Source organism: Telopea speciosissima, chromosome 2, assembly GCF_018873765.1.
Source record: "Telopea speciosissima isolate NSW1024214 ecotype Mountain lineage chromosome 2, Tspe_v1, whole genome shotgun sequence".
Classification (NCBI taxonomy): Eukaryota; Viridiplantae; Streptophyta; class Magnoliopsida; order Proteales; family Proteaceae; genus Telopea; species Telopea speciosissima.
This window is the reverse complement of record NC_057917.1, coordinates 64,742,674-64,768,979: the sequence shown is the minus strand read 5'-3', so window position 1 is coordinate 64,768,979 and position 26,306 is coordinate 64,742,674. Positions and strand designations below refer to the sequence as shown.

The 26,306-nt window shown below is 36.9% G+C and overlaps 2 protein-coding genes across 7 annotated transcripts; both read right to left on the bottom strand.

Moving 5' to 3' along the window:
- Positions 1-603: 603 nt before the first annotated feature.
- Positions 604-25,574, bottom strand: LOC122651275. Of its 6 annotated transcripts, XM_043844606.1 has the most exons (7): positions 25,524-25,574; positions 25,248-25,379; positions 21,847-22,100; positions 21,312-21,429; positions 18,842-18,847; positions 7,961-7,967; positions 604-613 (listed from the first exon to the last, which is right to left on the bottom strand). In XM_043844606.1, exons 2-4 carry the CDS (start codon positions 25,301-25,303, stop codon positions 21,314-21,316), a joined length of 426 nt encoding a protein of 141 aa, XP_043700541.1. In that variant the 5' UTR covers positions 25,304-25,379; positions 25,524-25,574; the 3' UTR covers positions 604-613; positions 7,961-7,967; positions 18,842-18,847; positions 21,312-21,313. The 6 variants fall into 6 exon arrangements, with proteins under 6 accessions (XP_043700541.1, XP_043700540.1, XP_043700536.1 ...); XM_043844605.1 differs by lacking the exons at positions 604-613; positions 7,961-7,967; positions 18,842-18,847 and adding exons at positions 20,328-20,728; positions 20,811-20,920 and having other exon boundaries at positions 21,339-21,429; XM_043844601.1 differs by lacking the exons at positions 604-613; positions 7,961-7,967; positions 18,842-18,847 and adding exons at positions 20,328-20,728; positions 20,811-20,877 and having other exon boundaries at positions 21,339-21,429.
- LOC122651274 (26.5 kDa heat shock protein, mitochondrial) lies at positions 14,717-16,631 on the bottom strand. The gene is made up of 2 exons (XM_043844600.1): positions 16,271-16,631; positions 14,717-15,137 (listed from the first exon to the last, which is right to left on the bottom strand). The coding sequence occupies exons 1-2, from the start codon at positions 16,593-16,595 to the stop codon at positions 14,719-14,721; spliced, it is 744 nt and encodes a 247-aa protein (XP_043700535.1). The 5' UTR covers positions 16,596-16,631; the 3' UTR covers positions 14,717-14,718.
- Positions 25,575-26,306: the final 732 nt, after the last annotated feature.

Sequence of the window (26,306 nt, the reverse complement as noted above, 5' to 3'; positions counted from 1 at the left end):
TGTATGACACTATCAGTGCATGTACGTATGACGTGGTATAGGTTAGCCCAATTTCACCACAAAAGAGTTTAGGTTAGCCCAACCGTCACACTTATATCTGCAAGAAATGGAAATAAGTGGCATTAAAAATGGGTGTTTCTTGGTTGTCATTATAGCCACGTGTCAGATGATGAGATGGTTCTTAACATGCCACGGCGACATCTTAAGAGCTTGCCACAATTATTTTGACCTAATTAATTACTTGTTAGTTGGACGAACCCAACGTCCCAACTCCTACATGAAAGCTCCCGGCTCCCCCCTCTTCAAGCGGCAGTTGTTATTTCCAAAAGATTTAAATTGTATTACAGATTTCCTGGCTAGGAGGACCCTGTCTATCATGTTTGCGACAAAATGATTAAATTCTTCTTCTTAGCTTCAGGATATGTGTATGTCTGAGATTCAAGGCTTGTCACATGTTATCAATCAGTTAAACTTCTAATTACCAAACAAGTAAGACTTGTCTCTACCCTTTTATTGCCAGCATGATGCATCGTTCAAAGTATCGGTATCGTATTGATTTATCGGCGATATGTATCGATATCATATATTGATATATGGTTACAGATCAAAAGTACTAACAAATTAAAAAGGAAAAATGTTCTCTCTGGAGGTATAGGATGCGTCTAGACACAATGGGTGAGTGTAATGATGGGCCCCCCCCTGATATGGATCCAATACAAATCGATACGACTCAATCCTTATCTTATCAGTATCAATAGCACTATCAATATCAGTAATGGTAATGACAGTGATCGATGCGCCACCGATGGCAATACCTATAACCAACATTGGTTGATCTCGTAACTATTATTTACCCCTTTGAGAGCATTGAATAGATGATTGGTCTACAGACTATCAGGCACCTTCCGAGTAAGGGTGTTACAGTGTTAATTTCAACCAACCAAACCATTTAGAAACCGATAAAATAATTATGGGAAAAAGAAGGTTGCTTGGTTGCGCTCTTTACGCCGAGACACATGGATGGTGAAATGACCACTCTACCTCCTATATTGGATGCTTGGACGTGTACTCCTATTGGTCCCCGCACTAGTGCAAGAGCCATGTGACCAAGTAACATTCTCTCTCCCATTAATTATTATTCGATTTGATTTTTGGTTTTACATATTGTAAAAACAAATGAATTAGTTCGGTTCGGCTTTGATTCTAAATCAATAAACTGTCAATTCTAAATCGTTTATAATTGCTTAGAATTAATAAAAATTAAACTGAATAAAACTGATTTAGCCTAATAAAAAACCGTTAAACGAATAAAATCGATCATGAATCGAATAAAACCTAATCAAACCACTAAATAAAATAAAACCGATAAATAAAATAATCAAACTGATTAAGAATTGAATAACCCAAAAAACAACAGCAACAACAAAAACTCAAACCAAAGGCGAATGGATAATAAAGCATATAAGCAGAACTGATTACAAACCAATTAACCAAAAAAATGATTAGTAATCGGTTTTGATTAGGGAACTTGAAAGTTGAAACCAATTAATAAACGGTTCGATTATAATTTTATCAATTGCAACATGAACCGAATTGCACTGTTTAAAGCAAACCAAACCTATAAGCACCCTTACCCTTAAGTTAGAGATGGCTTGTTATCTTTTTTTTTTTTTTTTAAATTTTAATGGTACGACCTTTTAGTGCATGGTTTCTCTCTGATCACTTGAAGTATTTGTTAAACAAAACAGAGTGAGGAGCATAACTATAAAAGGTGAAGATGATGTTAGAAAACCCTTTGAGAAGGGCCTTTTCCATCCAAATTCAGTCATTGAAGAAGAAAAATTCGCCTGAGAGGAAGTAGCGTATGATTTAAAGAATTTCATTGGTTTTAGATTGGAATGCGAAAATACATATTTGAGGAATTCTATTGTCCAAAAGAGGGAAAGACAGATTATTGAAAAATGATTCTATCAAAGGCAACTACTGTTAGTGCAGTTGGTTGGAACCCTTGAAGGTTCAAAATTATGACCTCTAATAACAAGAGAGTTTGGGTTTTCTACTTTTCTATAGAAAGAGAAAATTGGGTTTAGATTTTTATTCCAAAAATCATGATAAATTGGAAAATAATTTTTAAAATTTTCAAATACACAATTTACAAAATGAAAATAATAATAATAAAATAAAAAACATGGATTGAATATCATGCTTTCAACTCATCTTGTGGCCACCTTAGATCAACTGTTTATATTCCTACATTCGATTTATAGTCCAATTTTGTTATCCATTTAAGTTTTCTTTTTTATTAAGACAAAATTGAATCTACATACATTTATGCGCATATAGTCTTAGATCGAAATAAATAGCCCAAGAGGGGGATGAATCGGAAATCCTAAGACTATATGTACTAATTCAGAAAATGTGAGTAAGTCACCTCGCTCACCTAGGTGGAGAATCATCTGTTGTTTTCCTAAGATTACTATCAAGTATCAACCCAGTGGTTTTATTCAAAACTATCGCTTACAACCCAAGTCCTGCTCCATGATAGGGGATTCCCCTAGTCGTTTTACTTAAGACAACCACTTAGAACCCAAATCCCACTCACACGGTGGAGAAACACAATGTTTTATGGCTAACACTCAATCTTTAAATATATCTAAGAGTTCTTCTGAGTTGTTGCAAACTTGGACTCTCGAGTATTGCAACTCAAGATAACAAGCCTCTTGATAGTCAAACATACCAATGATTTATATATAATGCCTCTCCATAGGAGGATATACAAATAAAGCACCTAAACCCACTAAATGGTGGTGAATATACAAACATACAAACATGTTTGGGATGCGTTTTGATAGTCAAATATACCAAACATAATGACTTGATTCTAACCCAATTATATGATTTGCATCATGATAATATTTTTTGCATAATAATCTAATTAAATATTTCAAACATGTTTGGGGTCCTCCGGAACTTTACTAATCATTTTTTTACTAGTGCCAGTATTTTTGGGATAATATTTCCATCAACTACTAATTAACATGCTTAGTTTCATATTAAGGCATGTTTAGTCCATTAATGTCCTTATGTTTGGTAATTATCAAATACTTATGTTTGTTATCATAAAAAAAATACACAATTCAAGTAGGGCTATAAGATATCAAAGAGAGATGATGGAGAAAAGGGCAAAGCCAATCACAAGTCTCAACTCAGACAAAGACCTATCCATTTGGCACCTTCGAAACTCAAGGTTTGGCTATCCAAGTAAGTATACTAAAAAGGAAGTCTTGTGATAAAGTCTAAAGAGATCATAGATTAAGGTATCGAGATCGAATCGGTTGTATCGGTATCAACCTGATACCAGATAAGTGGTACAAAAATCAGGGAGGATAAAAAAGTTTTAAAAAAATGGTATCATAATTTATGGGGGCAAAAACATCTGATCCAACTTGATACAACCGATCCATATTTGTATCAATATCGATATCAACAGTGACCGATAACAATACCAATACCTTGAACTAAAACCCTAAAAGAGGTGCTCCTTAATGCTATTAAAAAAAAAAAAAAAAGAGGACTACAGATTGCCAAGTTTCATAGTTCTTAAAATCTATCATAAGGAGAAATTAAAAACTAAAACCTACAGGCTGCCAAGTTCAATTAACCTTGAGTCATGTCTCTATCCAACCAAACAATAAGAAATTAGAGGATATATATTTTTTTAATCTTGTTATCTTTTATGTTTTCACTATATCAATGTCATGACAATCAAACATAGGCTGAATGAAAAGATTAAAACCTAACTATTTGTTGTTTATTAATTTATTGTTGAATCATTGGTTTCTAAATTGTAATAATAAAATACTTTTTATATCATGATTTTTCTCTATGTAAATACCAAAATAGAAAGATTTGTGTTGCATGAACTACATCTTACATGTCTCTATGCAATAGGGCAATTGCAAAAGAAAAGATTTTTATTTGTTTTTTTAAATTTTTTTTACATATTAATATAGAATAAAATTCAAATAAATTTTTTTAATAAAATATATGATTTGAAATTGTTGGTCTTCAAATTTGATGTAATGAGCCTTCGGGAATAAAAAAGGGGCAATTCTTTCACCAAATGTTGTTGCTCTATTCGCCAAAATCTTAATTTTATTTTTTTTAGAATTAGAGAGCTTTAATAGGGGGGAGGGGATAAGGGATGGGGATGCGGATAAGCCCCAAGGTGGTTTGAACTCATGACCTCTTATTTGAGGAGTTGGTCTTTTGCCAACTGAGGTGACCTCTTGGGATAACTCTTAATGTTGTTACTTACAACTATCCAACTAAATAATTCTAAAATATAAAAATTGTATACATATAGTTTCATATATATATATATATATTTTTTTTACATCAATATTGTGACAGTCAAACATAACCAAAATGAAATGAAGAAAGGTTGAATGCATTTTTCTTCATGCTATTTATAAGATTTATGACTAAACAATTAGTTTTATAAATTGATAATAAACAATTTTTTTATAAATTTTAGAGCAAACATGATAGTGATTTGACTCACCAAATGTAGATCCCCTATTAACCAAGAGCTTAATTAATGTGCACCTGACTTACATTAATAAAACAAGTTCTAGTTAAATTAATATTTTGTTTACAAAAATTTATTGCTGACTCATCGTTATCTAAATTGAAATATACTATTTTCTATGTAAATGCTAATTTGATGAGGATCTGTGTTGCCAAATGTAGGGTCACTGTTAGTTTTTATGTTATTGTGTTACCCAATTAGTCAACTTAAACATATTAATTTTTTCTTTTTCTTGTTCTTTTTCGGGAGGATGGTGGCGGTTGAGCATAGACATATGATGTTTTTGCCTCCTATGAACCCAAAACTCTATTTATTTATTTATTTTTTAATTTAAAAAAAAAAAAGAATCCTGATTCCTACACGCCCATGGTAAGAACGTTTTCTATACATCGCGTACTTCAAATGCTAATAACTTCCACATGACAAATGGGGCTCAATTTTTATCGACAACTAGAATCGAAAACTCCCCAGCTCACATGTCATGTTTCAGTCTTATCAAAATTTAGTATGTGACAAAAATCTAAGGCTATAATGAGAATACATAATTGTGATTGGAGTATAATAGGAGTGCATTAACATCCATGAGAATGCTTAGTAATACACGGAAGAGTATTTGATTGAATTACTCTAAAATTTGACACATGGGTAATCTAGATTCATGAACTCTCAACGGTCCAAAAAACCACATCAATTGTCCATATAGAACTACTTAAAGTGAGCGTATAGGAAAGGTTTCTACTGTAGATGTGTATAAATTATTTTTTTTTTAAAAATGAAAAGAAAAATATAAGAGAGAGAGAGAGATGAACTTAGAAGAATTCAATTCACTTGGTCTGGGGGGAGGAAGAGAGAAAAGAATTCACATTCATTGGACATGATAGGAGTCATGAGTCATGACTCATGGTGGATAAGAACTTAGAAGAATTCATGAGTCATGGTGAAGACTGGAGAGAGTCTTGCGTAGCCATGCTTGTAACTAATTACATATTACATAAATCAGAAAAAGGGTTTATATATTTTGCTAACTTCTCAGAAACAACCTTATACACCTTAATTTTATTACGATATTATATGATTAGACTGTGGGGCTCACATATTATGAAGTTATTAGTAATTTCGTGTCAGAATTTAGAACCAGAAAAACGTGGAGTCTAAAGTTGGGCCATTAATGGTCTAAACTTTAAAAAAAAATTAGTCAACACGTCTTCAGGTTCACACGGATTAATTCTTTAAATTTTGGCCTCAAAATACAAATGCGGCTCTAATAAAGCGTGCGTTCCCATTTGTCTCCGATATTTCAACAAGGAAGGTTTAAAGGATTCAGTGTATCTGGGTTTTACCCTTTAATATTAGTTTACATCATCAAATTAACTGTACAAAGCCCTTCTCTATTATTGACTTATATTTTAAATTTTAATTACGAGTTTGAAATTTGGACCGGTTCTTCATGCTTGGTCCTAACTCAGACCGGAATCTAGATGGAAGGGACAGGATCTTTTTAGGTATAGAGAGATAAGGATACTAAGAACAATTAGCAAGTAAGTTTTGATTTTTCTTATTAATTTCTGGGTTGGCTGTGGGCTGTGGCTGCTGTATTTTGCGTATACGTGATTTAACTTCTAATCTTTTCAAGATTCCCAATGCATATAAGAGAGATTACGTAATGGGTAATCACTTAATTAATAAGGTTAATTATTATCCAAGCATATATAATAAGATTCTGCCAGTCTGCCTACCCTGACTTAGCTGGGTCTCTCACGTCTTTAAATCTTGTTGATAGATATTTGCAAGATACAGTATACTGATTCAAAGATTTTTTAGAGAATCTATTTTTTTTTTTTATCTTTCTTAGTAAATTAATATTGGATTTCAATGGTTGAATTGTCTTATTTTCTTTTGCCTTTCAAAAACAGAACAAGATGACACAGAGATTTAACGTGATTCACATACAAATACGATGTGCTACATCCATGGGCGAAACTGAAGATGTTTCATTATGTAATGAAAGAACCCCAAAATCCCCAAAATCAACTTCTTACTTGCTTACCCAACAAGACATGGAAATAGTATAAAACTCCTACAAGATAGGTCAATCTCACACTTCCAAAAACAAAAATCAAAACAAAAAAAAAATAAAAAAATCTCATTCACTACCATCACAGACCTAAGAAAAAATTTCATTCGGATTACCACAAAAAATGTCAGAACGGGTCACTCTTCGAAACTAGTATAAGAATTCAAAACACACATAACATTGTGTTTTCTAAATCTCATTCTAATTAAAACCAAATGTCCAGATACTAAGATTTGAAGCTCCATCTATCTAGGATGACTGATCAAAGATATTGACCAATAAGGTCTAACATGATTAGCTATTAAATTAGACTAATGCTTCCTTCTTGATGATTTTTTTAACTGCATATATATACTTTATTTTTTGGAGATCCAAATCCCTGATGATGGTCATTGTTATTTTTCTTTTGGGTACTAATATCGACATCTTAAGAATCATTAATAATGTGGTTAACCCAACAAATCCCATGATTTTCACAGAACTATAGATTCTAAAAGATCCTAACAAACTCTTTAACTGCAATATGTGTTTCCTCAGGAAATAAAAAATTTATCTTCATGCACCATTTTATTAGTGAGATATTTTTGTATTTTCTTAACCTGTAAGATTAGCTACTAATTAATTAACCCCTAATGTCTAAGTGAAAATGAGTTGCATTTATGAAAAAAATAGAGAGCCTACAAGGAATGGTTCTCAAGTATTAGGTTAAGTCGAGGCATACTTAGACGAGATTGTTGACTTGTTGATCTACACTAAACAACCGTTGTTGATTATAGGAATAGTCCACATTTTTTAAGGGAAAAACGAAAAAGGTGAAAAGAGGAGGCTAATTAAGATCACATTTTCACAAGTTTTCAAAGTGATTTCTTCCTCGTCACTATGCCTAGTGACATTTAACACTTTACTATTTGCCACATGACAGTACAAGTCTATGTGATAGAAGACTAAAATTTGGCAATTGTAGCCCAAAATAAGCAAGGAAAGTTAGTAAAATTACTAAAATATCATAAAATAGAGATGAATATAAAATACAAAATGGCATCTTTTGTCATTTTAGCTATTTCATCTATCCATTTTAAGCTGAAATTATACCAATGAGATACTTGGCTGGCCTTCTATCACATGGACTAACTCATGTCCTACCAAATGGAAAATAGTGAAGTGTTATACTTCACTAGGCATAGCAATGCCTAAATGGACCATTCTTTTTATATAGGACAGCCACCGCACTTAGAAAGACCCTTTTTTCAAAAGGTGAGTTAGGCTTAGTATTGATTTTTCTCTTACATATTGACAAATAACCTACATATTACAGTGGTCAATGGAAGAAGTTTTCCTTCACCACGCAGTGAAGGATCACCACGTATCCACATCAATGGCCATAAAATCTATCCCCTATTTATGAATGGTCGAACACACCCCTCTTACTGTGCATGATCCCCTATGAACATTGATCGAAGATCTTGATCAATGAACAATATTACATTCAAAATTGGGAACACGTTCTCTGGCTAAGAGCGTGGTTTTTACGTCAATGCAAGATCAATGAGAACATACAGAAGCATCAATAGGGACTAGGGGTGTCAATGGGTCGTGGCAAACCCGACCCCGACCCTAGAGGCTTCACCTAAACCCCGACCGACCAACACTGCAGGCCAAGAAACCCTCAACCCCGACCACGATTGACCGACCGACCCGATTTTTGTGTTTTAATCCCATGAAATTAATACTTGAGCTAGATCAAGTAATGGGTTTCTAAGTTCCAACAACAATAATCCGAAAAGAAGAATAGAAGAAAAAATAGACATGGAAAAGAATCGAAACTCGGATAATTTAATAAATTCAGCAAACCAAATCAAATCAAAATGGTATGAAACTTCAATCAATGGGTTTGCAGAGTAGGATAAAATTTTGATAACAAAACAAGAGTTTTCTCGAGAAATCCTACTGTACAAAATTGAATTAATTGACCAATAGAAAAAGAAATTTATAGAGACTCAAAATGGAATCACAAAATATAGAAGCTGTTGATATGCAAATTAAGAGATAAGAGCAGGTCTTATCAAATGCAATAGAACTTGAGTCTAAGAAAAGAGTTGAAAATTGATTAGAAGATTCGGAGAAAAAAATAACTTTAGAGAGAAAAAAATTAGAGACTATTGAAGAAATGAGTTTAACTCTAAATAGCGAGAATGATAAGCTAAACAAATCTGAAAATTGAAAGAACAAGATAGCCATGAGGTAGTTGAGTTGAATTGATCTGACTCGATTCTCTCATAGCAATATAGGTATAAGAATAGATAGGAAAGGAGACAGATACCGCAAGGGGGTTCTATAAACCGCCTTCAAAGTCAGGATGTTCAACGAGTTCGACTTCTCGACTTCAAAGCTCCTTCAAGTTCAACGATTCTTTCCTTTTGTTTTTCGATGTGGGGATAATTTGCGGAAATCGCAAAGTGGGAAGGCCAAGGAAAGAGAAGGGGTTTAGGCTGTTTAGGGTTCGACTCTCATTTTCATTTGGATTTGGAAAAGATTTGCAAAAAAGAAGATGAAGGGAAAGAGATGGGGTTTCGCCTTTAGGGTTCTCTTGTTCGAGAAGGAACGAGCTTATGAGAATCGTGTTTGGAGAAGAATTGTAGCAAACAGAGCATGAAGGGAAAGAGATGGGGTTTGGAGAAGATTTGAAGCAAACGGCGGATGAAGTTAAAGAGAAGGGGTTGAGCATTTGTGAAATGTGAATCGATTTAGGGTTTTGAGTGTTTTGAGGTGTTTTTTTTTTATTGTCCATTTTTGAGTGTTATTATAATATAAATATCTATATATATATATACTTATAATTAAAATACAGGGTCGGGTCGAGCCGGGCCGGGCCGGACTAAGCCCGGGATCTAAACCCTGACCCTACCCGACCCTGCCAGGGCCAGGCTATAACTAAACCCAAACCCGCCCTCAGGGTTGAAAAATTAGGGTCGGGTCCGGGCCGGGCTCAGGGCGGGTTCGGGCCAGCCGGGCTTTATTGACACCCCTAATAGGGACAGAATTTTCGTCTTTCATTGGAGGTGGGGCGATCATTTCGCTCCATCTTATCCTTACGTCTGGCACAGGAACCACTCTCCCCGTTCTTCCCTTCAAAATTAAATAAAGAATACTGGAATCTTTGAAAAGTATTGAAATAGTGAACATATAAGAGAAATCTTCAATATATGATGTACAAGATAATTAAATAAGATCACAAAGTTGAAATGTGGGCAGTATATAGTGTCACACTCCTATCAAATTGTCCATTTTTTATTTTATTTTGGGGTATTTGTCGTATATGGTGTCATCATCCACCTTGTATCACCTATTAAAGCAGTTAAGAAACGTTTATAATATGACTCTTTTCAGATTTTTTAACTTGTGCTACAGTAAAATTGGGCTAAAACTAATATTTGCCGCATGGAAGATGGAGAGATTTAGGAAAATTTTCCCACACTGTCCACATAACATAATACATATTTTTTCCTCAAAAAAATAGGAAAATTAATTTTTCTTATTTATCGATGATTATTATTATTATTATTATTATTATTATTTTTGGTAGAACCTTAGCTCAATTAGAGGCCTTATGCCACAGCCCTTTAGTCAGAATCAGTTTATTTATTACAAGCGCATGCAATAAAATCAAAAAATTGAAATACTCCTAACTATGATAAAGTTTGTGAGACAGTTAAAAAAAACAAAAAGAAAAAGATATAAAAGTAAATAAAATTACATATATTCATTATGGTTTGGTTTTAATTTTTCCCTCTTACCTGTTTTACTCATCTTACCCAACCCTTATTTTCAGGATAGAGGTTTTATTCCATTTAGCTTAAATTAGGAGGGGAGGATGGTGAGCCTAAGGTTTTTACTACGCCATGACACATGTATTGTTTATTATTTTTCTCTCTCTCTCTCGATTTTAAAACATTAAAGAAATTAATACGTAAGAGACATATAGGTAATTTATTTGATACTTGTTATGTTTTATTAGTATGATGGATTATATGTCATAATAAAGTTTTAATGCTTATTATGTTTTTACAAATTAATAATGTAGTATATTGTTTAAGGGAAAAAGATCTCTACTTGGTGGTGTTTTCTATGCCCTCTCACAGGACACCGTGAGATGATGCCTCTACCCTTGGGTAGATACCCAGGCATGCTCACCCATTGGCCCAGACACTTGTGTAGAGACCATGAGATCTCTTGCCCATTGTTTAATTAGAGAAAAAATCGCATCAATCAACTAGAGGTGTAAGTTTGGCCCTGTCCGCCCTGAGTCCAAATAGGGCTTAGGCTAGATTTTCAACCCTAAGGGTGGGTTAGGATTGAAATTTTCAGGCCCGGGGTTAGGGTCAGGCTGGGCCATGGTTGACACCTCAGGCTAAGCCCAGCCCGGTCCGACCCTGTGTTAGGTTATGCTTTATAATTTATGATTAAGGTTTGTTTAGTATCTAATTATCTATTGATTTACCCTAAAAAAAAAAAAGCTAATTATCTATTGAACAAAAGTATTTAAAATTTTAAGATTAGACTAAGTTTTTTAACCCAAAGAAAAATCTAATAGTCAATTGAGTATGAAACAAAACCAATACTCAATCACAAGAGATTGTTCAATCAGGGTCAACTATGCCCTAGCAAAAATCATGGTCATTCAAGGCTAATTTGACCCAACACGGCCCGATCAGGGTCAACAGGGTCAGGCTTGGCTGGGCTGAGTAGGGTTGGCCCTGGGCTGAGATATCTCAGCCCGACCTAGGGCCGAGTTGGGCTTGGGTTGAGCTAAGAGGACTCAGGGTTGGACTACCCGGCCCTATTTCACCCCTAAATCAAACCATCATTGCCTTCTTATCCTATCTCTTTTTTACCGCTTAACTCAAAAGAACTTTTAAAAATAAGACAAGAACTAATCAAAAAAAGATTACTCCTACTCAATTCACCACTTTGATTACAAACAAATGCACCTTTTAACCTTCTAGCTTGTTGAAGGGTTCAATTTTTAGGAAGAGAAAATGTTAAACTGTTTCTATTTTAATGTAAACAATTTAACTCCAATTTTATTGAAATTAACCTTGACACATGAATAGAGTTTAATGTACAGAAAAGTACAGGGCCCAAATTAAGAAACTCCCCCACCCCAATTAATGGAGTTATTATTAATTTCATTACTGATGGAGTAACCGGGGGAGGGTAATGGGCTTTCCATATATAAAATATTAAAGAGAGATTTAATAGAAACCTGTATTGGAACAACAACAGTTCTCTATCGCTGACGAGTAAAACTCAAGAGAGAGACCCCATACAAAGAATTGAATGAGCAATAGTTAACTATGCTGGTGTGGACGACTTACTTAAAAATATATTAATTTTAACTAATTATTATTAGTTTGATGATAATTGATAGCTTGTAGTATTGTGCATGAACGACATTTTGGAAGCTGCTCAATTCTCTGAGGTCAACACATTCCACTGTTCCAATTAACACTATTTTTTATTAATTTTGAAAGAGGATGAGAGAGAGAGAGAGAGAGAGAGAGAGAGAGAGAGAGAGTGAGAAAACAAGAGAACATGCTTCATGACATCTAGGGCATCGTTTGGTCAAAGCTGGCAACCAAACGCATCTAAAATAAGGTTTGCATGTGATATCTTCCCTTATAACCTAAACCCATTATATGAGAGCAATTCTCTCTCTCTCTCTCTCTCTCTCTCTCTCTTTGGGAGACATGAAGGTTGCAAAGTAGAACATGTTTGGGAGAAGGGGAGTAAGAAGTTATGGGAGATGGATGTGTGTATATGTAGATTAATGGAATCATTCTTCATATTAATCATAAGTGTTAAAGACCTAATTAGACTTGTAATGTCAATTATATTGTTATTAGTTTGTTGAATCAATTATATTGTTATTAGTTTGTTGAATCAATAAAATGGCATCCACGTATTCACGTCATTATATTGCCTTTGCCCCTTCCCCCCGAATTTTTTTCATGTTCTATTCCCTGCCTAATACGGTGGTCCAGTTCCTCTCATAGGGAGGTGGGAATGACATCTTAACCTCCCTCGGGCAGTGAGAGGAACTGGACCACTGTACCAGGCAAGGTACCAAATGTTTCCTTTCCTCACAACCGGTGCTCTGCCAAGTTGTTAACGCAAGTAAGACTGTAATAGAGACAAGATGAATTCATTCAATAAAAAGGGGATCGACCTGACTTTCCTCCAGCTGTGGCGGGAGTTGGAGGATCCAGCCCAGCCAAAACAAGGGGGGTTTGGTCATTCCACAGGGTGGGGGCCGCATGTGAAATGATCCAAACACCCCAATTTTAGCTGGGCTCGATCCTCCAGCTCCCTCCACGGCTGGAGCAGAGCCGAATTCATAAATAGGCCACCACCTATTGGTCGAAGAGAAAGTGTGTCAATGTAGACCCGTATTCATTATGTGAAGATCTTTTTCCCATATAGTCAACACCTGCAGACTGCCAAACTTAATCCAACCGAAGCCCAAAATTTCCGAGTTGCGTAGTCATTGCCAAGCCTGGCCCAACCCAAGCCTCCAAAATTTTCAAGTGGGTATGTATATGTAATACCAGGTTGCCAAACCTAACCCAACCCAGGTTTTGAAATTTTCAAGTGGGCTTGGACTCACCGAGTCAACTGGGATGGGCTCCGGCTCACCGAGCCAAGCTTGCACCACCTATAAATCTCACTCCTTCCTTCCCTCCCACTCTCTAAGCTAAGGTTGGGATTTTCAGTCGAGTCCTCCTAAACCCGCCACTACAACCCATCCAACCTAAGCCGCATTTAGTAAGTTGGCTATCCAAATCTATGAAATAAGCTGGGCTCATTCCTGTTGGGCTAGTGTACCCTTAAGATCCAACTCGAACCACCATTCTTACTGGCCATTTCATTATATGACCTTCCCAATCCTGTTGCAAATTTAAACCAACCTTGGCCTGGACCGACTATACTATACAATTATTGCCACTTCTATAGGTAAAGGTATCAATCTAGAACCGAAACTAACCGTTTAAAACCGTACCAAATCGAACAGAATCGATACGGTTTTAATAAAAATAAAATGAATTTTATTCAATATGATACAGTTTTGGTATCTAAGGCAAACCAAAGTGTACTATACTGACTTACCTATTCCCTAACCGAACCGAACCAAACCAAATGTACACATGCATATAATTTAGTATCTCAGTATATATTATATATGAGAGATGGTTTGTGAAACTGTATAAAAATTGTACCGTACCGAACTGATTAAGAAACTATTTATAGAACTAAATAAAAATCGTACCAAAATCGAACCAACTCTATACAAATTTGAATTTTCGGTACGATGTGGTTTTGGTTTCTCCTTTCTGGCTTCATAAACCTTATCGATTGATACCCTTATCTTTTTTTTATCATTTTTCGGTAAAACCGATTGATACCCTACCCCTACCAGGGTGCGATCCACCACCCCTTATTACAGGCATTGGGGAATTGGAGGTGACAAAGATCACCTTATCTGTAGATTGAGAACTTGATTAACTTTTTTTATATATTTAATTTCTGACCTTAATTTAAGCGACAGTGGACTGCGTCTCATCCTGGCCCAATCCAACATTAAACAAATTTAAGGCCGAGGCCCTGGAACGGATCCAGATCTTCTATGGCACACTGTCTGTAGCGGCCTGTGCAGTGCAGACTGAGCCGTGCACGCAATGACCACCTTACCCCCCGCTCGAGCAAAGCGTTTGGACAGGAGTAAGGCGATCATTGTGCGGGTGGCTCAGTCTGCGGACAGTGTGCCATAGAGGATCTGAACACAACCATCTTGTGTTGCTTTCCATCAAAGGCAAATCATGCACACAGCCAAACAGGTTCAAAACTTACATACAGAAATTAAAACAAACATTATTTGAAGTTGATGGCATCACATCACACAGCCCAGCTTCTAAAGACTCAAAAGAGCACCCAAACAAGAACAAAGAAGACATGAACGACGAGGAGTAGACATTTGAAGTAGAATTACAAGCCCTTTCTAGTGAATCTGAACTTCTTTCACGTCCTTCTTGGGCTTCTCTGTTTTGGGTATGGTGATGGTTAGCACACCATCCTTCATTTCAGCTTTAATATCATCAACCTTAGCATCTTCAGGCAAGAGAATGCTAGTATTGTAATATCTGAAATTTGCAGAAGACCCATCATCATCATCTGATGAGTTCTCTTCTTCTTTTTCTTCCTTGTGCTCACCTTTGATCACCAAGAACCCATCCTCGATTGTGATATTCAAGTCCTCTTTAGACAGCCCTGGCAGTTGGTATTGCAATCTGTAGGCGTCATCGTCTTCCTTTATTCTTCCAATTAGTCCAGAGGGTGACAAGTTCGTGAACAGCTTGTTCAGGTTCTCTGTTGCTTCTAGTAGTGCATTCTCAAGCCCCAACGGGAACGGGAATAACTCTAGAAATTAAACCAAAAAAATTAGAAAAATTAATATTTAAAATTTAAACCATTGTTGTCTAGTGTTGAGAGTGTTATTGGTGAAGCTTGATCTCAGTTCTAATCCAGAAAATACTGTGGTATTCTTCGACGGGCAGCTTCGCCTTCGAAACATGCTAGAATGTATTTTGCCCTATGTTGATTCGGCCCAGACCGAGTGGGTTTCTAAGGGCAATTTTGTACTTTCTGGGATTAGAATTTTCTCATATATTATTGTTATCTCTTTGAGACATGTGTGTGTGATTTCTCTTCTCTTTGTAATTCTTTTCCAAAATCACCATTCTGCTGCGTTGTTTTTCTAACAGAGAGAATAGTCCAACATTGATCCTGAGATCTCTCCCCTCATATGAAGTCGATTTGGATCCTCTACTGCCGAGCTATACGTGAAAGGTAGTGTGAGCCTCCTCTGTTCATCAGTGCACCTGTTTCGTCCTGGCTACATGTGAGGGAAAGTGTTGGAAGAATAATCCCACATTGGTTACCCTAGACCTACCATCCCCACGTCTGGTGAACCTGTTTATCTCTGCACGTATATGCAATTTCTTTCTACCATACTTTTTTTTTGGTTGAAATTTCCTTCTACTACACGTGAGGGGGAATATTGGAAAAATATTCCCATATTGGTGGAAAATTTTTTGCTGAGTAACAGGAATGTTCTTAGCTGACAGCCAAGGTAATGAAATAATTCACTTCTCCTTTGGGGTTCATGATACCGTCCTAAATTTTTTTATTTTCAAAAATACCCTTCAAATTTTCATTTAGTTGAATTCCAACAGGATAGGAGGAACATGGATTAAAATCCTCTGCAATACGAGCATCATTGCAATACAATTCTGAGAGCTCAACACGTAGAAGAAGCTTCATCCTACTATTCAGCAAAATTTCATCCCATATTGGTTACCTCGGGCACCTTCTATTCCCTCATATACTCGAGGAAGCTAAACTAGGTTGGATTTCTGTCTGTTTTTTTAAACTGATTTTCAAGAAGAAAAAAAAAAAAAAAAAAAACCAATGATTGATGTTTCTGTTTCTATACTATTAGTGGTTTGAGAGAGAGAGAGAGAGAAGAAGGGTTGTATTGGTATATGGCTTACCATTAAGAGAGAAGGGAATGAGATCACGGTTGTCGTTCCTCCAGAGGCCTCTTCGCCATGATCCTTTTTTGCGTCGGAAAGGAGAGAGCTTGGATTTCTTGCTGCTGCTGCTGCCTCCTTCAGAGACTGCGATATCTCGGCCTTGGGATGATTTTTCATCTGAAACCTTTTCAGAATCAGTAGTTGAAAGCCTCCTCAATAGTTCAGAACCCCAACGCTTCTGTTGTGGCACAACCATTCCTCTGTTTCCGATCTGTGCATTAAACAGAGAAGACATAGAAACCCTTTGCTGCAAATTACTCAAAGCTAGACGAGCCATGGCCATTTTTTCTTATTTTCCTTTTCTCTTTCGAAGGATAGTGGAACTGTGAAAGCAAAAGAAAAAGAGAGAGAGAGAGAGAGAGAGAGGTGTGTGTAAGTGTAGTAAGGGGAAGAAGAGTAAAAGAGCATTTAATGACGTGTGAGGATAGACGAGGTGGGCGACAGGGCGTCTTTTGTGAGTAAGACTTTAGTGAGTAGAGAAGGTGGGAGAAGTTTCCAAGAGCTTCTGGGAGGAATGGAAATTTGGATTAATGTGTGGAAACCTCTCGAAATCGGGAGAGAAGAAGAGAAGGGCTTTCCTTAAAGGCTTAATCACTTCTTTGAGACACAATAAAGAAAAGAGTGTTCGAGAGGATCCTCGATAACGTATCTCCAATTTGTTATGTGATCCCACATGTCATCCCACATCGCTGACACCTATTAATTAATTCAATTGATGTGTGAGCTGGATGGGATTCAGATCGTCTACGATGCGGACTGCCTGTTATGCCATGCTGCGTAGACACAATGGGCATGCACTTTGACCGCCTTACCCCTGCCTGAGTGCCTTGCCCAAGCGGGGGTAAGGTGCTTGTTGCGCACGGCTCTGTGTTTGTGCAACACAGGCAGGGTGACTGTTTTGCAGTGCAAATCAAACCAAAAATAGGAAAGAAGAGAACTTATGAAATCAAAATCGAATCTTTTTCTACTGTGCAGACACCCTTATTCCGTATGACCAAAACTTGAGGAAATTTGGCTGGAAACTAGGACAAACACTTATATATGCCAGAAACTAGGCCAGACACTTATTTATGCCTAATATCATTCAAGTAAATATTTTTACTTAAGATATTATTCATAATACCCTATTTGAATCTAATAAAAATAGTTAAAAAATAAAAAATTCAAAATAATAAAAAATCGACCCTCAGTTCAAGAACAAAAACTGAATTTTTGACAGTAGGTGAAATTTTTAACTTTCTAATGCTAGGGTTTTTCTCAAATATAAAAGCTTCATAAATCTTGATATGATAAAACTTTGTTAAAAACCAAAAGTACGGTAAAATATTCATTTGTTTTGATGTTTAAAAAAATATTTTCATTTAGAGCGATTTTAAACAGCATTCGCGTACACCAAATTAAGTTTGACCAAAACATAACACCTTCATTATAAATCAGATTGTAAGAATCTTGGATTTGTTTGAAAGTTTTGTTGAAAAATTTTCAAACAAATCCAAGATTGCTTAAATACAACAAAACTTTCAAACAAATCCAAAATTCCTACAATCTGATTTATATTGAAAGAGTTATGTTCCAGTCAAACCTTATTCGATACCATGTCCGAGAACAATATACAATATCAAACTTGGATCAAAATCACAAGTATTATTTTTAGTGTTCTCCATGTGAAACTAATGCATGGATTAGATTTAAAATATCAAAAATAGATAACACAACAAGAATCAGGACAAAAAATCAACTTTTGAACCTCGAAACCAAGATTCGAGTTAGCCTAGAGAAAATCCCAGATTTCAACCGATATATGATTGAAACCGAGAGGAATTCAATTTCCGGTTTATCAAACCTATTTGAAACTCGAATTTTAAAACCTAGTTCATTCTGGATAATCACGCATAATAATAACCTTTTATAATAATGGTTTATGAAATTATGACTCTGGTCCCACTTTATCCGGAAAAAAACTATTTTCCGGCTTCACGATCTTGAGACAATGGCCTCGTCGCGGCTGATGCCTACGAGGGCGATGGCCACGGCAGCTCAGCCAGCCACTATGTATGGAATCTGGTCGCGGCTGCTGCCCACGAGGTCGGTGACCACTTGTTTAGGTTTTTTCCTTTTTCTTAATGAAGAGTGACCTGATAACGCAGTCCAAAATTAGTTCACCAACAGAGTGACCTGCCAACGCATGCCACTTGAAGATCAAGTTCAAACCCGCTGCCGGCTGGTTTATGACTATGGATATGCTTTGGGCCAACGCATCACGCATGCCACTTCAAGATCAAACTCGCTGCCGACTGGATTATGACTATGGACATGCTTGGTTTCGCCATTAATTGCCGAAAAGTTCCGACAACAAAAACATTCATTACAAAGAATGAGACTGATACCATCTGACAGAAAATCATTAACTTAATGAAATAGCACACTATTTATAACTGTTTTTTCCTATCTGAATTCAAAACCTAGCTAAATGGGTCTTTAATGAATCAAATATCTTAATTTAGTGGGTTTTCTTAGATTTAAGATCACATGATTCTCTCTTATTCAGTACATGTTTGATTCATGAAGAACTTAATTTTCATTTGGAGAATGACTCCCACCAGTAAATATTGGCAGCCACTCACAAGAGACTGGAGAGGGAAGGGAAGGGGAAGTTTACAAGCTAAAAGGTCAGATTATAATCGGGTGGGCTAGGTCGGGTCTATAATCGATCGGTCTGATTGGGCGCTCGACGGGCTAGAACCCCACACCAGGACCGCCTAATTACTAAACAGGCAAGGCCAGGCCAGGCTTTATTCAGGCGGGCTCAGTTGGGTCTACCAGGTCGGGCCTGGAATTGATACCCCTAGCACACTTACCTCTATTGCATCAGGGTCCTCTATTGTCGAACTGCCCCTATTGCCGTGTGCCCCCCAGACGCAGCAAGGCGGCAAAAAGACCACCCTACCCATGCCCGAACACCTTACCTGAGCAAGGGTAAGGCGATCTTTACCGCCTTGCTGTGTCTAGGGTGCACGACAGTAGGGGCAGCTCGAAAGTAAAGGATCTGGACCACAAGGACCTATGACACTGGATCCGGCTCCTCTCCAGGGAGCTCAGTGCCGAGAAACTGTCCAGGGAAAAATCCAAGGGCTGGGTTGGGCTGAGCTATGCCACACACATCCCGACACACGCCCAATCAGCTATCAAGATGTATGCATGGCACAGTCCAACAGCTGGATGCTCCACTGGACGTTACACACCCTGGAGATGAGCTCAATCCTATGCCACTAGCCATCCTATCGAGTTCTAAGTTGCATTTTCCGGAGATGACAACAATGACGGTGATTGACCGCGGTGGTGGTGCTAGGTGTCTTCTGGTTGGTAGAGTCCAACAACATACCTCAAAACCAAGAAGCCACATCCAGGGAGCTGTCTCATGAGTCACCCATTCCCACTTTTTATGCTGATGTGACCCATAGTCCACATCAGCTTAATCCACGTCGCTGGAAGTATGGTTGTCATTAGATAACTGAAAATTCAAATTCAATTTGCATCTATATCCGTTTAGAAACATCCGTACTCATTTAGAGATATCTGAAAACAAATCCATATACTCCGATAAAAATCTGTCCAAAAAATATTCGAATACTTAATAATAAAATATTAAATAAATAATGATCTTGCGGGTTTTTTTAGATTCAAGAGGTTTTAGAATATGAAGAAAAGAAGATCATGATCTAAGAAATATGAATTGGAAGTGAATTGCTTTGCTAGGGGTGAAAGGTCCGAGTTACACAAGACAAAGATGTAAACGAATGATCAAAAATTCGAATTCAATGATTCCATCTGGCTGGGAACCGAACCCAATCCGTTTACTGTTCAGTCGGAAGCTTAAATTGTCTTCCCGTCTCCAGCTGCCAAGATTATTTTTGTACTCTTGTTACAGATTTTCAGTGAAATCTTTTAGATGGTGCACTGGGTTTTCCCTTTTTAACCCACCAAAAAACATATTTAAAAAGAAAAAAGGCTGCACAACCAAAAGTAACTAAAGGGATATATTTCTCTTCAAATTTGATAAAAAGGGGTCGTTTATAATAATTGACACATTTTAAGGGTATCTTCATCATGCATCCACCAGAAATTGGGGATAGAGGTTACCCGATCACCTTCCCTCCTTATAAGAATAGATATAAGATCATGTTCAGAAGGACCTGCCAACTGAAAGGTCGGGTTCAGAGTAGCATGTCAATAACGTAACAGTTAATTGTGAGAGAGCCCTCTGTTTTCTGCTGACACCTAAAGCTCTAATACTTGTTACAATGGTGACGCTTCCTTACCTCCAGAAAACTTCTAGATGTAGTCCATCCAGCTTTCTTAGTCTCAGTCATACATCCCCTCTTGCTCCCATATGTCCACAAGAAAATCTACCATTTCCTGCAATTTGGATAGAACTTTAAGCAGCAGATTGAACTAATTGAGCGCAAATACAATTGACCAGAGGAAGCGTCACACTTACGGCGAGAGGGATAGGCTGGGAGAAGGGCTTGTTGGACCCAAGTAAACTGTCATAAGTTGCATTCCAACTGCAAGGCCAGAACGTTTTTAACCATGAAGAGACAGTGAGTGCAGACAAATTATGAAGGCACAATATTAAAGCTCATCTACTTAACTTCAGAATCCTATTTAAGTGAATTCAGTGGGATCCCCAATTTCTATGGGAATGAGGAGCCATGCAAGATTACTGCCCACTAATACTGATTTTCATTTATGACTGCTACAAACCAACAGCAAAGCTGGGCAGAAAAATCAACCACAGATTCCCAGATAGGACCCACATAAAGAGGTCATGGGTTTACCAAGTGATTTTTTATTCTTTTTCAGTTCCTTTTTTTTTTTTTTTTTTGGCCGGGGTGAGGGGGTGGGAAGGGAAGGGAAAAATTTGTCTTACTGGATCTGTCAAGCCTTACAAAATGATTACTGGCTACGAGAAAGTGTACCACAAAAAAGATAAAAACACAACTATAGAAAAGATGAAGCTACAAACCTTAATCTGGGTTCTCGAACCTGCTGTGTCCGATTCTCAGGCCTTTTATGTCCAACCCACTGTTGCCTAGTTTGATTCCAGAGAAGAAGACCTGAAAACAAAAAAGTTCAAAACAATTCCATGACTAAGAGGCAGAGAAGAAAAACTGAAACCAGAGACCATCTCAACTGCCAAGGAAAATTATTTTTAAATTATACTGGGACAAGACAAGTTTTTCATCCATTCCAACCATTGGTTGGATCACAGCCTGCAACAACCCAAAAGGAAACAGTGGAGTGCAAAAATCAACCTGATTGGATAACCCTAACCATCCCAAGATTGACTAATGAATGTCTTAATCGGATCACTGGAGCTATCCAACCAGGCTTTGAGGCCTACGACCTTGCAGGGAGCAGATACAAGATTTCTACCTATGGCCCAAAACAGAGTTGCATCATAGGTGGACATCCTGGCCATGATTCTTGGTAATGTATATGATAATACAAGCAGCAGATAAATTAACACTTACCATGATTCACAAACTCAGGAGGGTTGCTCGAGCTGGAAGATCCACCATGGGGATCAAGGGTCTGATTTGATGTGCTGATTGACGAGAAGCTCTGAGACTGTACTGCACTGTTATCCATTTCACATGTGCTGGAGCTCCAAAAGTCTTCTGAAATGCTGGGTTTTTTTACTGTTCGGCCTTGAATCCTCAGTCCCTTTGATGGTTCATCGACAGCAATAATTGGTGCGGGCTTAGTACAGCATCCAAGACAACCTCTGCTCTGTTACAAATCAGGTTTTAACCACATAAATGATTAGTACCTATCATAAAATACCCATATTTTCTGCTCAGAACTACCAGAACCAATATTTGCAGTCAAACAGAAGAAATAAATTTTCATGTTCTTCTTTGCTTCTATTTCAATTTAGTCATCTTCAACAGTTTTTCTCCAGCTATCAGCATGCATGTATGTCTGCTTTAATGTATGTGACCAATAAAGAGTTGGTGAGGTTTGACTTCAAAATGCCATTTTGCCAAGGACATAATTTCAAGAGAATTTATTTCTAACCATCACTAACAGAGGGAAAATGTCACCAGTTGGACTCCTATGATCAACAAATAAGCAACAATAACTAATGCTTGAAGATACACAACATAGGTACACAAATTTTAGTAGGGCAAAAATCTTATGTATATTATATAGCAACTGAAATTTCAACAATCAGCAGAACCCCATCTTCTAGTATAAGAATCAAGGTATCAAGTATTGGTATCGAGCAGTGTATTGTAAAGCTAGATTTAAGAGACGTCTCGGAGATGTATCAGAGAGATGCCAAGAGACGTTGGATACGCTTAAGATATGCAAAGAAACATGCAAAAGTAATGTTTTTAAACAGAATACAATACAAACAAACAAATAAATAATGATATCTTATCACTAAAGCATGCTGCTATAAGTTAAGAAGATTCAAATTCTTTCCGGAGCATTTTTTTATCCAAATCCTCAACAGAAACTACAATATCAAACCTATTAATAGGTAAGAAGTGATAAGAAGCATACTAATCCTGGCAAGTACATTTCTCTAGTCCCTTTTAACTGGATTTTGAGTGATTTAAATTTAAGCCATGACATAAAATCAGTTGGTTGCAAAGAGGGCTTTTTCGTCTCGCAGGCAGGGATACTTTCTAGGCAAGCATTAATAAAGAGTCCTTTAGAGCTTTTGTTACCAAGATGTGGGTGCAGGTGTCGGAATCTAAAATAGACACCGGGTATCAGAATCCACAAAAATAATAATAATAATATTATTATTATTATTATTATTATAATAAAATTCACGGACTCGGTGGCTATATAAATTTTGTAATAGTTACTAATAAGTTTTTTAAGTGTATTGTTATTGTCACAAAGGTCTGTTATTTCTACAAATATCACAAGGTATTATTCTGCTACATGGACAGATGATGTCCATTCTGACCATTGGATAGAGAGGACATGGTCTAGATTAACCACGTGTCAAAATTCAGAGTGCAATCCAATCAAATACCCCCTTTTGTAATAGCACACATCCCGTGTATGTCCATGCATGTGTAACCAGTAGTCTAGACATTACTGTGCACTCTCCCAACTCTTAGTAGGAACAGACAGTATAGATTTAATAATAATAATAATAATAACAAACAAACGTAACATGGATGGATCATATTTGTCTTGTGATTCTCAGGAACATCACTTTTCATTGTTACACAGATAACTACCCTTTTTGTCATAAAACTATTTTTATAACTGATATTAGAAGGTTCACATTAAATATGAACTCAGCCATCAGGGCCCATTACATTTTCCACATGCGAGCTATGCTCATTGTTGTTTTGCAGACATAACAAAAAGAACAGTTATTCGTATTTTTTAAAATGGGAAAAGGTTCTCACAGCTGACAGTGCAGGGTATGCTAGCATCTCTTTGTATCTCTCTCTCTTCCTCGCATGAAATGACTTAGCCGCCCTACAATGTATGATACCGTTTTGTCACACTTCATTTGTACGCTCCTCTATGCCTCTTGCTCAAAGAACCCTCCCCCATTTTAAATAACATCAAGAACAGTTATGAACAGGTATGGGTGTGGGGCATAGGAATTCCCCACCAAACCAGTGGGTTCAGTACACCAAAATATTTGAAACAGACAAGAAATCACCATATAATTTCCCACCTCTCACACTCTAACTTGCAATACGTGTACCACTTCTTTTTTGTGGCTTCAAGTATTAATATTAGCAAACACTATGCATTAACAGAAAGTGAAGAAACGTGAAAACCACAATACCCAATAATTCCAAAATCAAACAAAAAGCTCATATAACAATTCGAATAATCTGCAGCAGACTAATAAGGTGGTAAAAAGACACAGGGGGGGGTCATTTTTTATCTTACAATGAAAAAACTGTTCCATTTTTTTCCTAAACATCTCCATCGATAGACACATCAGGGTAAAACACAACAGAGCCCAGCAACAAACCAAAGGAATTCTTTGAAAAACAACTCTACACTCGCATTAACAGCCAGCATCTAAAGCGCTCCAAAATCGAGGGTCCCTAGTGAGGGCTAAGCAAAGTCCACAACCGAATAGATATCGGTCTTCGACATCAAGCAAGGAATGAAACTATAAGGTCCAATAAGATTTATGGTTCTTCTCATCATTCAAGTTCCCTTAAAGTACAAGCAAAAAATGAGACTCCATGCCAAAGACTCACTTCAATTACATGTACCACTTTTTTATCCTGGCTTACAGTATTAATAGTAGCAAAGACTATCCATTAACACAAAGTGCAGAACCGGGAGAACCACAATCAATAATAATTGCAAAATCAAAAAAAAAAAAAAGAAGTTGATATAACAATTCGAACAATCTGCAGAAGACTAAAAGGTTGTATAAAGACACGAGGGGGGAAGGGGGGAGATCAGTTTTTTATCTCTTACACTGAAAAAAGCGTTCCATTTTTTCCTAAACATCTCCATCGATAGAAACATCCGGGTGAAACCCAACAGACCCCAGCAACGAACCGTAGAAAATCTTCGAAAAACAACTCTCCACTCGCATCAACAGCCAGCGTCTAAAGCGCCAAAATTGAGGGTCTCTTTGCGATGGCTAAGCAAAGTCTTCGACCGAATAGAATAACGGTCTTCGACGTCAAGCAAGGAATGAAACTAGAAGGGTCCAATAAGATTTAGGGTTCTTCTTATCATTCAAGTTCGCTTAAAATACAAGCAAAATATGAGATTCTATGCCAAAAACTACCATAATTAAACAACAATAACAAGAATAACATAAATATCCCTTAAGAGGCAAGATATTAAAAAAAATTACTCAATCCTTCAAGAAATCATCATAGATTTGTCGATCTACAAACAGAAATCGAAAACATACCCCATGCATGCGAAAATCTGACCGATCCAAGCTGTAATAGATTTATTGAGTAGCATTTATCCCCGAATCTACTGTCAAAACAATGATCTTCGTTTCGAAACATCGAATCCAGGAAGGAAAGACATAAAAGCACTGCCAAAATAAGAAACAGAAAGAAAATAATCAGAGCTTTCATCTCATCTCATCTCATCTCATCTCATCTCATCTATTAATTAACATATAAAAACTCAAAAGGCGATAAACAAATAAAACAAAAACAAAATCTAAATACGGAACCTCTGCAACTGCATTGAGTTCCGTATTCTCCCCTCAAGCTCTCTCCCTCTCTCTCTCTCTCTCTCTCTCTAGTCTCTCCTTCCCAAAATCGATTGCCCTCTGGTCAGGAGAAACCAAAGGGCTTTTCTGCCTCTCTGCTTCTTCTTCTTCTTTTTCCTATGGCAATTATCGGGAAGATGATATAGATGAAAGAAATAAATATAAAACGAAAATTAACGAAAAGAAGAACCAAAAAAAAAAAAGGCTTAGAGAGAGAGAGAGGTAGGAGAGACGGAATAATGTAATAATAATGACAGGTTCCACTAAACCCGCTAACCTATTGAGTCCAATCTATCTCCATCTCTCGTTCGTCCGAGTCAGCAATTTTCCCTCACTAATTACTTGGTTGATGATTCTGAATGGTGATCATTCATTGGCTGTAGTGTTTGCGTAAATGATAAAGGATTAGGATGACACGGTGGCATTAAAATCAAATAAAAAATTGGATAATCACTCACAACCGCTGAACCTCTCCGTATCGTGTCACGTGTAACGCATGTGGTGTGGATCATAAACTCATACGGGCCCACAATTGGGAGTGACATCTACCGAAACATTGCCCATTTGCCCCACCCCCTCTCTCTCTCTCTCTCTCCATCAGGCTAAACAGCCCTATAAGCTATAATCATCATCCTCATCATAGTTTCATATGATGAATTGTAATGCTTTTTAGCTTCGAATTATTTTAGAATAAATCAATTCTCTTATCAAAAATAAAGAATAAATCAATTCAAAATCCAGTTT